At 42.4% G+C, this 15,811-nt stretch overlaps 1 protein-coding gene across 2 annotated transcripts; it reads right to left on the reverse strand.

The window, feature by feature from the left end:
* Window positions 1-375: 375 nt before the first annotated feature.
* On the reverse strand, window positions 376-15,466 carry virma (vir like m6A methyltransferase associated). Of its 2 annotated transcripts, none has more exons than XM_061050578.1 (27): window positions 15,365-15,466; window positions 14,789-14,901; window positions 13,078-13,164; window positions 11,889-11,937; window positions 11,628-11,790; window positions 11,366-11,485; window positions 10,298-10,504; window positions 9,009-9,739; window positions 8,538-8,675; window positions 8,218-8,444; window positions 7,590-8,120; window positions 7,339-7,493; window positions 7,164-7,246; window positions 6,541-6,634; window positions 5,587-5,975; window positions 5,325-5,480; window positions 4,986-5,221; window positions 4,647-4,896; window positions 4,343-4,560; window positions 4,128-4,260; window positions 3,799-3,939; window positions 3,558-3,712; window positions 3,270-3,366; window positions 2,791-2,957; window positions 1,412-1,761; window positions 893-1,042; window positions 376-780 (listed from the first exon to the last, which is right to left on the reverse strand). In XM_061050578.1, the coding sequence occupies exons 1-27, from the start codon at window positions 15,425-15,427 to the stop codon at window positions 557-559; spliced, it is 5,427 nt and encodes a 1,808-aa protein (XP_060906561.1). In that variant the 5' UTR covers window positions 15,428-15,466; the 3' UTR covers window positions 376-556. The 2 variants fall into 2 exon arrangements, with proteins under 2 accessions (XP_060906561.1, XP_060906560.1); XM_061050577.1 differs by having other exon boundaries at window positions 10,268-10,504.
* Between the last annotated feature and the right edge of the window lie 345 nt (window positions 15,467-15,811).

Raw genomic sequence — 15,811 nt, forward strand, 5'->3', positions numbered from 1 at the left:
TTCATTATATGATATAAAAATATTGAGGAGAAAGCGCTGGGGACATAAAGATTATGTCAAGGCTTGGTCTCAAACCAAAGACAGCCATTTTGTTGTTATTTCATGCTAAAAAATTAGACCTACAAAACCAGCTTTCATGTAATATAGTGAATGGTGAAACTCATTTGGCTGCACCAGTACTAAAGCTTTGCAAGTATCGCTAAAGGTTTAATATTTGGGGTTTAACTCATCTTGCAGATGATGCACTAGTTGGATCTATTTGACTAAATTCACTTGCAAAACAAAAAAATTATTCATAAATAACATTTTGACAGTTGCTTAAACTATCGTGTTCTGCATCCCTTCATTATTTCATCAGAAACAAAAAGCCCAGTCTAGGCTTCTATGACCTTTATTATCTGAATACAACTCATGAAAACAAAACATAAAACATCAACACAGAGTCTTTACATCATCATGACAACATCATCCCACCACTTTTCCATGGAGACAGTACGTATTATCCTGATTGGTCCGTATGTTGCCATGAAAGGCTGCAGTCATTGCCCAGGTGAGTTTACCTGGTGAAGGAGCGAACATGTCTGCCTCTCCCACCTCCGCTCCCTCCCCCGCCACTGAACTTACTCCCCTGAGATCCTCTCCCTCCTCCTCCTCCACCTCCCCCACCGCCTCCTCCAGCACCTCCACCACCTCCACCACCTCCTCCGGCGTTAAGCCATGACAGTCCAGCCCCACCTCTGCCCCTCGGGGCCCGGTCACGTGGAGCCAGACGATATGCACCTTCAATAAAGAGAATAAGGGAAAAGACAGAAGAGTTGTATTGAAGGTTAATGTTTAAATGTAAATAAAAGCAAAATAGAGCAAAAGTGTGTGGGGGGAATGCACATCTTACTTGCTGGTGGTTGTCGTGAGGGCATTGGTCCTCGTGTGAAGTTGCTTTGGCCTCCGCGGGGTTCACTGTAGGTTCCTCTGTGGGTCACTGCTGGAACTTGTCCACTCCACGAAGAACCACCACGGCCTCCCTCTCTGCGAGCATAGTTGCCTACAGAACAGAAAAGTACGCATGTATGTCCCTCTGCTGGTCAACATGTGGTACTGACCTGACAAAATGATATCAAACATGTTCCAGTAGAAATGTGTCAAAGAAACAGTACTGAAGCTATGTTTAAAAGAACACAAATGATTCTGAATAAAAGCCGTATAAACACAATCACATACAAAATGCAAACACTTCAATTGAAAGAGTGATGTGATCCGGATTCCGATATATCTAAATAAAAAATAATAAACTAACAAGAGATTGTAAAAAATGTTGGTGAACACAACAATATGTACGAATACAAACTGGTCTTGTTAACCTGACACAGGAAAATGTCATAATATATAATTGTATGTGTCTTTGTGTACTTACCAGACAGCATTACACCTTTAGGTTGTGGTGGAGTGAAAAAGCGCGTCTGACTGTGGAAGGTGCCTCTGCCTCTGTTTCCAGTGAACAGACCTCTGGTGGGGGGTTTTGGGGAGCTCTTAGGGAGACGTTTGGGTAGCATAAGTCCAAGAGGGGTTGTAATGTCTTTAAATTCGGCTGCCACAAAGTCATCCACATGCATGCTGGGAGGACGTGACGTGTTTTGTTTACGCTGGCGGAAGATATCGTGAGGTCGGCAAAGATTCTGTCCAAACCCTCCTCGACCTCCGCGGCCGCGAGGAGCAGCCATGATGTGGGCTCTCTTGGCCGGCTCAGTGTAGTCGGATTTACCACTGCAGAGAAAAGAATGAAGTGATATTAAGCAACAACCCCTGGCAGCACACTGAATGGGGCAGGGGCAGATATGGGCTTTCCTAGGTAAGTGCAAGAAGTACAAATGAGAACCTATCCTTTTGGGAACTTCTTTATGCAAGAAGTACAATTATAAACCTGTATTTCCATATATAAAGTATGGCTATTTTTAAAAATCTCTATTGTTTAGTCATTAAGTTCAAAGTTGTGAATTCATTATTGTTATATTACTGTCTGCAATCAGGGCACCATATTTATTTTTGCTCAGGGAAAAAAAAATATACTGATTGGAAATGCCCAGATGAAATAAAAGGACAGTTAATGGTGCACCTATAATTGTCTGAAGCACTATGTCTTCAACAGATCTCTGCTTTTCGATGTACTCGTATGCGTTTATCAAACTGTAAAAAGCCTGAATCAGTTAATTGTATTTTCAGGTTAAAAAGCATCCAAGCTGCAAAGACTAAAAATATGGCATCCTTTATGATGGAAACTAACAATAAATTAATTACGGTAAGCAGCTCTTCATTATTACATCATTTAATAATAATAATAATAATAACTTGGATTTATATAGCACCTTTCAAGGAACCCAAGGCCGCTTTACAATGGTAACAGAAAAAACTTATTATCAAATATTTCCATTTAAAGCACTATAAACTAAACTCTTCACTCTAATCTTCATTTTTCAGATATAAAGAGGTCCACTATCTGATTCCAAATGGAAAGTTATCCCAGCTGCACAAACACAACACCCAGGAGCCATGAAAAGATCATTTGAAAAATGTAAATTCCTTACCTATCTAACTTAACATTAAGACATTTTTCCTTGAAACTGACAGTCATTCAAGTGACATGGAGGGGTTTTACTTCCTAACCCATCTTTTTATTCAGTTCCACCTAATTCCACGATCCGCGACGAGGACCCTCTTATCTCCAGCAGGTTGATTAAAACAAGACTCTAGATTGTATGCTTCACAGAACACGTAGTACAAACACCGGGCAAGTACCTTGATGTGATAAACGTCTCGTGCTTGTGTTTGCCCAGCCGGAAACCTTTTGTAGTTTTATTGTGACCAGGAGACGAGGGCTCAGACAGGAAGGAGCGCTCCAGCTCTGCCTTCAGGTCCAGTTCTGGGCAGCACTCCTGAGCCAGACCCACCAGATCCACCTTCACCTGCAGCACAGAAAAGGTGACAATCAGAGACATACATAGACATCCTAATAAAACTCTGGCTGGAGTGGCTCAAACTACTATTCCTAGACCAGGGGAATCTTAGGAGTCTGGTCATGTCTGAACATGATAGTAGGTTTAATTTAGAGTAAATTACTGTCAATATTTAAACATATATCTGGTTTAAACCACTTTTTCTTTAAAGTACAGATCAAGTTTTTTTTGCCCCGTTGGGGTTATCGATGTTGGTTCTTTCCAACCCTATACTGCAGAGTCTGTTTAGTCTTGAAAGTGAATGCCCACATGTTCACTCACCATGTCAAGGTCTGGTTCTATGTCGTCAGTTTGGAAAGGAGAGAACCAAAGAGTCTTCAGCTGCTCATCCAAAGCTTCCGATAGAATGAACACAGTCCTACAGATAACAATGCAAAAAGCATGAAAAAGTCATTATTACATCCAGTGTTTGCTCTTGGTTTACATTAGTGGTTCATAGGCCTTCTCTTTATTATCTGTAGTGTGTTTAGTTATAGTTTAAGCTTTAATGTACATTTGTGTTTCCTGATTTTGTTTTACAGCAAACTCTTAATGTAAGTTATTTCTCACCTGTGATTAAACTGGGCGCCGAGTGTTTCAGGCGCTGGCAGAGTGGGTTCAGTGTCAATTGCAGGAGGCGTGTCTGTGGCCGTCTCCAGCGTCTGCCTCAGAAAAATGACATTCTCCAACAACGTCTCTAGTGACTCATCTTCCTTACATAATTTCTGTGGTGAAAAGCCCAGAAACAAAGTTACAGAGGCAAAAATATCAGTTTGCACTTTAAATCTATAAATCTGTGTATGAGTTGTACCGTGATCTGTTTCTCTAAAGTGGGGAGGGGATGGGACTCAGACTCGTCCCACTGCAGCAGAGCTTTCATCTCAGTGCCGGACAGCAGCCGCGGAGGAGTGAAAGCGTGCTCCTCACTGGACCCCTGTCCCTCCTCAACACACTGGATTACAGACAGATTCAAAAAGAAAATGATCATATTATATTTTGTTGCAAGCATTACACTTGAAATAAGCTTCAAACAAAGAGCAATACAAAAACAATTTTTTTTACAACTTACTAAAAATATACACTTTTGGTACAATTACTGTCATGTTAAACATTATCAGCTAAAAAAAAAAAGGTACTGACCATTGTGTCTGTGTTGACGATCTGCCTGAGGAAGTCCAGCAGAGCTGAGAGCAGATCTGCTGAATCCTTATTGAAGTTAAACACCAATCTCTTCAACAATGAGCTAAGACCGGCACCATTTTTCTTCAAAGCACTGAAACAAAGAAAAAGTACCATCAAAGTCTAGTTTGACTGAGAAAAGGACAATTGTAGGGAAACGAGGAGTGAGCATTTACACTTTGAGGTGGTAGAGTCCGTAGTCGTGCTCAGTGAGGAATGTCAAAGTCCTGATACAGGTGATTAGGAGCGGGACACTGCTGTCAGAATTCCCCAAAATGTCCATCAGGGTGCTGCACACTGACGACATCATTTCTCTCCCTGGGAGTGCATTAGCAAGCTGCTCGACCTCTGACACACAGCTCTCAACGTTCGGAGAAGCCACCAGAGAAATGTCCTGGAGAAGATGCAGATACATATTTAAGGCTTTAACCTTTTCCCTGATTGGGTCAGTTGACTTGCCGTGTGCACTATACTGCCTACCTGGTCACACAGTGATTGTAATATTGTCCCCACTAGTTCACTGCATTGCTGCTGTTGTAAGGAGTTATCAGTTGGAGGGACTGCCAAAGACAGCAGCAGCGGGAACAGGTCAGCTAGTTGTTCATCTCCGGACACAGAGCCGGACAGCAGGTGCAGTGCTGCGCTTTTACAGGCTTTCTGCGACACCAGAGCATCCAACAAAGACAGCAGACGCAGGCTCTGGCCCCAGCAAACACTTTTCCCCTCCACCCTGCAGTCAGCAAATTATGTACACTTTAAACACAACACCTTCAACAGCATATGCAGCAAGGATGTGAGCTGAATGTGTTTTTAACTCACGGCTGCAGCTCCTCCAGCAGCAGTTCCAGCAGAGTCTTCATGATGAGAGTCGCGCTGGGTGAAGACAGATCAGCCAGCTGCACACACATTCTCCTCAGCATGGCCAGGAGAGGAGGGCAGCTGGTGGCACACGCACACCTAAAAGCCTCGGAAAACACTTTCCACTGTGCTCGTATATGCATGCTCCACAACTTCCTTGTGTTTAAGGCTACAGCCACATCTTGGACTGAAATCCCCTATTGAGTGAGACATAAATTCATATTAATGTGTATGCCAACAAGAGAATCATCAGATGAGGGCAGGAAGTACAAGACAGATTGGGGATCAGTGATAAGTTACCTGAGTGCTCTGCATTGGCAGCGGAAGAGGAAGGAGCTCTGAAAGCAACGTCAGACCAGAGAACAGACCTTCAGGAGCTTTCAGCAGTGATCCCAAAACCTCCTTGAGCATCAGAGACCAGGTGTTGCTGGCCAGAGTCTCTTCTGTATGAGTCACCTGCACCAAACACAGGCACCGAGTCAGAATACGACAACTAGGTACACTTTGTAAATTAGAGTACTTTGCTTAACAAACATGAATGCACTGTTTGAAATTCACACACCTCTTCATTGACGCCCTGCGAAAACGTAAGCAATACATCAACGATTAGGGCCTGCACTCTGGTCTCCTCTCCGTCTAGACGTCCAGACGCAGGGATGGAGCATACTATCATGTGGAGTGTCACTAACACATTGGCAACACGTGTGTCCCTGAATTGGAAAGCTCCTCCGCGTAGTAACTCCATCAGCATGGTGCGCAGCAACCGCAGCGTGCTGATGCATATGCTGAGGATCATGCAACGCTGCGGCGTGGGGCCCATGTGTCCGTGCACACGCCAAGGCTGCAGCAGCACGCTGCACAGCTTCTGTAGGACACGCACACACGTATCAAGACCCTCACCGGAGAAGAGCTGGACCCCTGCAAGACTCCACTTGAGATCCCTCTGCTGAGCTGTAGAAAGGAGGTGGACTTAGTGAAAAATGTGACCAATGTTCCACAACAGCAACCTCTTCTGTGCCCATTGCAATTAACATTACAGAACACATTACCTAGTTTAATGGCATGAAGATAGCCTGGGGAGGTATTACGAATTTGCAGCTTGAATTTGCAGTTATCTATGTGTGTACTGATTGTCTTGTGCACACTGCATTCCTGCAAATGATCGCTCACTAATCATCTTATCAACAGGTTCACTGGTGCATGAACTAGCAAGTTATTTTGGCCAGCAAGAGGTGGAAAATAAACATGTATGTAAACAATGCAGTATCTAAAATATGTTTTAAAGGGAATTTGCTTTTGAAAGCCTGGATGTTCATCAGACCTTAAAAAAAAAGCACCAGCAAATAAGCAACTCTTAGTACAGCATACATTTAGTGTGCTATTAGGACCACAAGGCAATATGACAATAAAATACTAAAGAAAATAATCAAGTAAAATAGAGGTTAATATGAGCATTAATAAAGCATTGAGTTGTCTATGAGCTGAACTATATCAGAATCGTGGTTGGTGTCTTTACCCTCAGCAGTAGTTGGGGGGCAGGCAATGTGATTAAGGACCCTGAGAGCAGTAACCAGTCCAGTCCCATCAGCAGTCAACACATTTTCCACATTCTGAAAGAAGGTAAGACAAAATGTTTACAGTGACATAATGCACTCTTAAATGAAAATATAGCCTTGACTGAAATATGCTACAGAGCAGGTACATGTTTGATCAGTTCAGACTTGTCGGTGAAGCTCTGCATATATATTGTATCTGTGGTGGTTTTAAGATACAAAAGTGGAAGAAAATGTAAAGAAAAATGTGTCATTTGATAGATGACATCTAGCTGTGGTAAGAGTTACAAAGCCTATAATGTTTGCGTCTTTATGATGACCAATCTTATCATAAGGTCAGTTATAACTGCTCAGAAACATTTTTTTTAATTATATTGAAAAGTTCTACAAATCTTGATTGAACTGCACTCCGATCCAGAGATAACTCATCCGCTGCTGCCCAGACACTGCCAATTTCAGGGATTTATCTTCACTGAATTCAAAAGACTAATTAAGACAGCCTCAAGGTGATATAGGAAGATGAAAGCTGAAATAATCATTGAGAATGAAAGTGTATTGATATGTATATATAGAGAGGGATTTGTACCTGTTTGATGTAGTCTATGAGGGTGGGAATGCTACCAATCTCAAAGCGCAGTTTGTCCAGAGGCTCCAGCCATTTGCTAAGCTCTGAAGTACAAATTAGAGAACATCAAAACATCAGTGATCAACAAGAAAACACGTAAAGCAAATAACTTGAATACTAGATTTGAACTATTTACCCTGTAGCTTAGCATTTGTGTCATCAGCCTTTGCTATGGTGAGTAGTGGGGCGGCATATTGTTCCATCATCCGCAGTTCATTGGAACTCTGCACCACCACTAAAACCAGCATACAGGCGTAGTTATAGGTCACTGTTTTGCGAGCTTTGGTCTCACTGCAAGAAGCGGAGAGAAAAAATAAATCAGTGCACCCCAGCTTGAAACAAATATAAACAGTTTTTGAAAAAGAAACGAGGAGGAGACAGCCGTACCCTTGTCCGTCCTTGCTGCTGTGATGCTGCAGCAGGGTGACCAGACAGGACAGGTGGTTGTCCATGCTGAGAACATGGGCCACAGCACTGCGACCGGTCTGTGTGAAAGTCATCAGGTAGAGCCCATGGAGCATGCTCAGAACCTCTGCGTTGTCACCCTCCTCTAGCCCGACTCCTCCGTCTCCTCCTGAGGCTACGTGGCTCATAAGCTCGGAGACACCCTGAAGGGCGTGCAGTGCCTGCATCAGCCACACGCCAAAGCCCTCTTCACCAAACCCTGGTCCCGTGAGACTTCCCTCTCCCCCTGTAAAGGTTGTTTCCTCAATCTCTGTTTCTGCCATTGATGCCAGGAGGCGCAGGAGCAGATTTGAAGGAGTAGGCTGGGCGAGGAGGAACAGTAGGCCTGGCTGGGTGAGCGACAGAAAGCGGAGGATGTCTCTCACTGACTGGGTGACACCAAGGTGACCAGCTGCTGCGGCTGCTGACAAAACCACCGATGTGCTCTCCAGAAAACGGCATGCATGCATGTACCTGTAAAAATGGGGAAATTATGTCACCACTACATTCAAACTTTTTCTGGGCTTCTGATATGGGTGAGGTGTGAGGTCATAGGTGTTTGGATGTTAACCTGTACAGTGTTGGGTATGGGTCGTCCCTCTCCTGCGGTCCTGTTATCCTAGAAGAAGTGGGAAAGGCTTTCCCGGGCGGCTGCACCATGCAGTTAGGGGCCGTCTCTAGCAGGTGATGCAACTCTTCCAAAACCCCCGCCAGTCTGTCGAGCTCTGCCTCACTCACAGGGGAGGGGCTTAGTGACGGCTCCTCCTCCATGGGGCTGTCAGCTTCCTCCATCTCCTCCTGAGAATTACAGTCAGTTATGATTAATAAAAATAAGTTTTAAAAGGAAGCAACAAATACACTTTGAAATGTTGAGTTATTTAATGTATCTACCTGCTGTGGTTCACTCCATGCTGCTGCTGCTCTCTGCAGATCCAAGAGGACCTCATACATGTGACTTTTCTGTAGTATGGTGTTGCCTGCAGTGATGACCCTGACTGTTTCTTCTCGCAGGAACAGCTGGACTAAGCGCTTTAGAGAATGAAAAGCTATGTGTCAGTTACGAAAAGGAAATACAAATCATCACAATGTTGAAATAATAAGATTTTCTGCAAACATAAAAGACCAACAGAGTTCTTCATCTATGCAGGGGATTTGATTTGACTCTTGAACAACCAGATGTTAAGTGACAGGCACCGTTCTGTTTATAGTTATATTTTTCAGTTTGAGCACAACTGCAAGGTGAAGAATTGTCTTTAAGATCAAGGTCTGTTTATATCATTTTTCTAGGGAAAATGTTTTAATCTTTGATTCCTGTAAATAATAAAACGTATCGACAAAGCTTAGATTTTCACACTGTAGTACCTGATAGCCACTCTTCTCCGACTCTCCTGCATGCAGAAAAGCCTCTACACCAGCAGGAGTGCTGATCAGAGCACCCAGAGCTCTCAGGAAACTGAGCTTCAGTGTGGAGGACACATGGTCTGCATGGAGCAGCTCCAGCAGCACATCCAGGACTCCTTCACGCAGCAGGGCTGTCAGGCCCTGTGGACATTCTGCTAGACATGATGCCAGCTTGGCCCCAGCTTTCAACTGTCTGAGATTAATTGCAATTGGTTGGGTGAGCGCAATCTCCATATTGAGAGACTGGATTGCCCATTGGGCTAAAACCCCAACAGGACCCTCCATTTCTTGCTCCCCTTGTTTAATTAAGTGAGCCAAGCCTTTGGCCAAAAGTCCAGGAGCCTCTTCCACAGCAGTTACCCAGCGAGGATCTCTGTCCTCTCCAATGCCAGCTAGGAGCTCTTTCAGCTGAGAGACAGCATCAGTCGGCTCTCCATCTGTTTGTTCTTCTGTTCCACCTGCGTCCCTGGGTTCCTCTACAGTGGCCTTTTCAAACTGGGTATCAAAGCGGGTTTTGTATGGGGGCGTGAAGTAGAGCAGGGGTCTGAGTTCTCGCTCATATGGGTCATACTGGACAGGTGGAACAGATGCCAGGTCTTCAGGAGTGTAGTCCATGTCAAAGCTGGGAAGCTTAAAGCTACCATTGTCAAGATCATCCTCATCGCTTGAGATCTGCTCATAGCCGTCATCACCTGAGAGACAAGGGGAGGCAAAAGAGAGGGGAAATTTCACAAAAGTTAATCTATAATGAACCAGACACTTAAGATATAACAAATATTCATTAGTATGGCTGTGAAAAAAGAATAAAAACGAGGAGGCCAGCAGCTACTTCATGTACCCTTGCTCTTTTTAAAAAGGTCCACTCACACATGGGTGCATCAGTCCAAACATGCAGGTTAGTTTGACATGCAGGATGTGAGCTCAAGCATCAGCCACAGCACTGTGTGAGGCACACCTGCACATGACAGCTTATGAAGGTTGACCATAAGCCTTCAGAGTCGCCTCAGGCTAGCCGAGAGGTTGGAGCATCCAGCTGTTTTAGATAGAGACAGCATGCCAGAGCACAGCAAACACACTCCAACTGTCACTCAGTCCCAAATGGACCCTGCTCCCGTGACCCCCGAGGAAATCTGATGAGTTTGTCGCACCAAAGGGGTGTCAGGGCCTGGCATCCATTTGGGATTGTAGACTATCCTACTCTCACAAAATAACTCCCCTACCTTCCTCCATCTCCTCTTCCTCGTCCTCACCCTCATCTTCCTCTTCTTCCTCCTCGTCTTCAGGGACGCTCCCCTCGGTCCGTGCGTCTTCCTCCTCCTCTGGCTCATCTTCCTCCTCAGCTTCTTCCTCTTGTTCAGCATCTGAATATTCTTCATTGGCAGGCAGCGATCTCTCAGGTGAGACAGCCTCCAGGTAGTCATCTCTGCCCTGGCATGGCTCTTCTTTGTTCACACCCACTGTGGATGGAGGGCGAAACTCAGTAAATATCATCATGAGACACATGTATTAAAGCTAACAACACATTCATAGGTTTATATGGATCATACTGATGATTTGCATGTTTCATCATGTTTCAAGTTAATACTCACTATAAGCAAAATCCTAACTCTTCTCTTAAATATACAGGAGCAGCTAGAGAAGCTATGGAGCATTTTCCAGAGGAAGATGAGAGACACCTGACCCAACAACACAGATGAGCTGAAGGCTACTATCAACCTGAGCCTCCATAACAACTCAGGAGTGCCACTTGCTGATTGCCTCCATGCCACGCCACATTGATGCAGTGACACTCTTTTACAAGGGGTGACCTTTCTGTAATATCCTTTCTTTAATTGGTCCTATGTCATATTCTAATATTTTGAGATCCTGGATTTTTGATTTTCATGAGCTGTAGGCCGTAATCATCAGGATCAAAATAAATAAAGGCTTGCAATATTTCCCTTTATGTCTAAAGAATGTAGAATTAATGAAAGTTTCACTTTGACTTTAATTAGAAAAAAGACCTTTTCAAGATATTCTAATTACATGAGCTACTCCTGTATGTTACAACCTGGCAGGCAGCCAATTCCCCCCCTCCCCTCCCCTCCCCCTAATTTCAGAGCATTTTGATAATCAGCCTGCAGAGACTGACTTACTATATGTTACCCATCTAAGTGAACATAATGTGAAAGTTTCAGTGACAGACACAGCCTCCTCATAACCATTGCAACTTGATCATACCCATGAGGGAGAAAGAAAGAGCAAGCAAGAGAGTGTGTCACCTCCCCAGGAAAAACATCCGGAATTGCAGATCAATCCAGAAGAATCACATTGCTTACCTGTCACTTGGACCTGCTCTTCATCATCATCATCTGGAGGTGGAGGGCCAGGAGGAGTTCGAGGCCCTCTGGGTGCTGGTCTAGGTGGGCTTCCATTGTACTGGTCCTCTTTTTCCCACTCTAGAAGAAGAAACCCAGTACAATAGATTGATGGTAAAGAAACAGATGAGAGAATCAAAGGTAACCTGTTCATTTGATGTTTCAGTTTCAGGGGCTGGAAGTGAATGTGACAGCACTATTGGTAATTTTGAATGATGCCCACCTTGTTTAATGAGCCTCTTTGGCCCACCTGGCTGTTGAGGAGGTGGGGGTGGAGGAGGAGGGGGTGAGCCTTGGTCGTGTCCATGTGAGCGCTCTGCTGTCCCGTACACTGCTACTGTCAGACTGGTGTACCAGCCACGCAACACCAGGCCGTCTGTGTTCACCTGCACACACAAAAAGATTGAGATTCAATTCAATATCAACATTCAAAAGAAGGGAAGAGAAAGAATATACATAATGTTGTCCCTTGAAGCTCCTTTACCTTTCCACTGGGTCTGAACACGATGGACTTGTTCTCATCATACTCCAGGCTAAGGGAAGAATATGAGACATGGCAGATTGCAGAAGTCACACATGTACAAGTCACAAGCAAGTCTCAAGTCTCAACCTTCAAGTCTCAAGCAAGTCACTGCAGTCAGAATCAAGTCAAGTCACACAAAATTCTGATTACCAAGTTTCCACATTTAAATCAGTTAAGACAGCGGTCATCTTTAAGTTGGTTTTCTTAATATTAGCTTAATAATGTGGTACACCTGGTACCCTTCTGTTTCTTGTACTACAATTTCAAAGATTATAATATTCCTAACAATTTATTCAGCATTTATCCTGTCATTACAACTAATGTTGTCAGGAGGTGCGACCAGGTAAAACAGTAATTCAAAGCAGTTAAAAAAACGGCTGCTCATTATGATGTGTCAGATCTGCCAGATTTTCGTATCAGTGCAAATACACACAAAAGGCTAGTATGCTAAAGTGGATCCTAGGGGTTAGTTTTCTCGTGCCCCATGTAAAGACACTGTAGTCCTCAAAGCAGGTGGCCCAGGTTCGAATCTGACCTGTGGCTCCTTTCCTGCATGTCATTACCCAATTTCCCTCTCCCTGATTTCCAACTCTATCCACTGTTCAGTACCTCCAATAAAAAAATAAATAAAAAAAAACTCATTTTGTCAAATACACAGCAACATGCTGGTTGTATTTTAATCACCAGGGTCTTTATCACCTTCGCTGATCATATGGATCATTGGGCTATTTGTTTGGAAATATTTCAATCAAATTTGTTTTTGACATTTGTTAGATACCTAAAGAGCATCATGAATGGTTTGAAAAACAACTACTCCTAACATTCCCAGCAGAGATAATAACCTGGGTGTGTCATATTTACAGTTTTCAAAAACTCTTACACATTGCACACCTTTAAATAGAAGATTATGCTCTGGTGCAAAATAGTGACTCAATCATTTAACTGCTTGTCTTCTTAGTTTTTGTGTCACTTGGGGTGACTCTAAGTTGGGTGGGGCTCAGTTTCTGGAAAGACCAGTTAACCAGCATAGGACAAAGAGACCTGAATAAGGTAGGGTGCAGCCGACCAGGGCTCAGATGTTGCTGTGACTGGTTCTACAGGTGAGACAGATATCAGCATCTTAAAGAGTTTTGAAAAAAATGATCCTGACCTGCCCAGTCGGTGGAACGTTGGGTTATTGGGTTTGGTGACATTGTTGAAGAACAGCTCCAACTGGAAGGCATGAGGAGACGTCTCCCTGGAAAAACAAAAACACACACACATATATATATACAGAGTTAGTGATTATCTGTTTCAGTCCATGTGTGCAGAAGGCTCCTTCACATATATGGAGTTATACATCACCAAATGCCTTTGCAATATGACAGTTTACTCTCGGTGGCAATCTAATAAGGTACGCTGATAAAATCGTTTAAGAATAACAGCAGTTTGAACTGTAACCTCACTGCTGCAACATTATCAATCACTTAAATATGTCATTTTAGGCATCAAAAGTGCAGTGTTAGGTATGGCAAAGTATGTAGAGCGTGTAAGAGACTTTTTCCATATCATGATCTATACTGTAGTAAATAATGCTTAAACAAACTGATTGTATCAGATCAATGTAAGTAATGTGGAAAACAAATGAGCATAACTGTTGGTTGGTCAAACTGTATTCAATTAATGAGAGGTCCTAATAATACATTTGTTTAGTGATTTTTTTCAAATCATTTGATTAATTAACCAAAAAGGACACAATCCCACAAACAGTTTCTCTGCTGATTTCCCAGTTTATGAATGCTGCCTGATAAAATGTCAAATAACTTGATAGGAGGATTTACTTAAACTTTTACATGTATAAACTACATAGAGGGCATGGCGTGCTCAGGTTTGTGTGTTGTTTAACATTAAGCCCATTCCTTCATTGAAATTACATAATACACTACAGTCCCTCAAGCGCTGTAACTTTAGTCCGAGTGTTAACATGCCTCCTGGACTCATATCAAAAACAACAATGGAGCTCTGGTGTCAAACAACCTTCACACACATACATGTCAGGTATCTGTGGTAAAGGTATCCAGAGTTGATGTAGTATCCCCCTGAAGGTCAAGTAAAAAAATATATATATATTATTATTATTTTTAAGATTTATTTTTGTGCTTTTTGTGCCTTTATTGTAGAGATAGGATAGTGGATAGAGTCGTAAATCAGGGAAAGAAGTCATTTAAGGATACCTTTCAGATAGAAAAGGACATCTGTCATTAAAAGTAACGCATGAACACCAAGATTCCTTCAAGTGTTTGTGTCGTCGTGTCGGCTTGTCCCCCCCCAACGCTGTAAACCTAGGGGAAACACTGTAATGTAACCACTAAACATCGGCTGAAACATTACGTTTAATAATTACGGGTAATTTTTCTGATCTGCTTAAAATGATGTATCAACTTCAACAGATTGTGTTTTTTACTCATATTGTGTGTTGGATAACCTGCTGCTGTAACGCCACAATTTCCCAGTTTGGGATCAATAAAGTAATTATATTCTATTCAACAGATACTGATCCAGAATAGTCAGTTTGATTCATCCCTACACAATATAAATATTAGTTTGCTTTGACCCACCAAATACTCAAAAGGCCTTCATGGCTACAAATTATACATATATAGTAATAGACATTTTTCCTATACATTATTTCCTTTTTATATATATTTTAAAAGAAACATCTCTTAGTTTACCTTAATATGATTCATCAACAACATCACAACATAAAAGCAACCAACACTTCTAAATGTGTACCAGGATGTCTTCACTCATCTGCATCGTCATCATGTGGGTTTAACTTATTATCTGAAATGTGTCTATGAGTGTGTGAAATGTGTCCTTACCCAAAAGCTCTGTTGTCAGGTAGGTTGCTGTGAGCTTTGATCCCTGGAGGAATGACCCTCACCTCTGTGATCAGCACCCCGCAGGGAAACCTCACCACATCCACGTTGGTTAACTGTGGTGCACATACATCATAAATTAATGCAGATATTCAGAATAACAACGTTTCAACTGAACACACCGACACATGTGACCAGAACATCTGCAGCTGATGTGAAGAAAAACATGAACCGGGATGAGCTGCACAGTTAGCATTAGCAACCTGGCTAACTAACAAACAAACAAACAAACAACGCGAGGAAGCAAAAGAAAACAAATGTGTTACTTGAAATACTTATTTATATTCTATTTAAGAGTGTTTTGTACAATAAAGTATACAACTGGGCAGGTGTGTTATACGATAAAAGCTGTGAAATATAACGTTATTATAAGAACCATGCTAATGTTAGCCTCGGTGACTTCGTTAGCCTGGAAGTTCAGCTTTTCTCCATAATTCTTAAATGTAACATATTAAAGAATTATACATCATGCTGACAACTCTGGTGTAAACACAGAAGGCTGAGGCTTCAGGGAATTACCTCCGCATTTTGATGCTTAAATGTATCTAGAAAAAGAAGCTCCGTCGAAGTGTCCCCCGCCATCGCTTTTACTGTCCGTCAGGCCGGGGGTAAACTTCCGGGTTGGTGAGTACTTCCGGAGCAGGTCATCGAGCGCTGTGCAAATAAATCGATAATGCGATAAACATACAATATTTAAATGTAGGATAAGAATTGCAATAAGTTAGTAATCATGTGATGAAGATAAAGTTAAATCACCGTTGATCCAAATGAAATTGCTTGGTTAATAAAGTAAATATTATATTAACCTTAACGTATTCGATATAATTAAATAATTAAATAAATTATAAGCTATATAGCCTCAGATATATTATACCCTGCATGTTTTTTTTAAATTGATTACATTTTTTAAATATCAACGCTTTATGAAGTATTTTTTGTTTCTTTCTTTGTTTGTTATTACTATAG

The sequence above is a fragment of the Labrus mixtus genome, chromosome 11 (genome assembly GCF_963584025.1).
Source record: "Labrus mixtus chromosome 11, fLabMix1.1, whole genome shotgun sequence".
Lineage (NCBI taxonomy): Eukaryota > Metazoa > Chordata > Actinopteri > Labriformes > Labridae > Labrus > Labrus mixtus.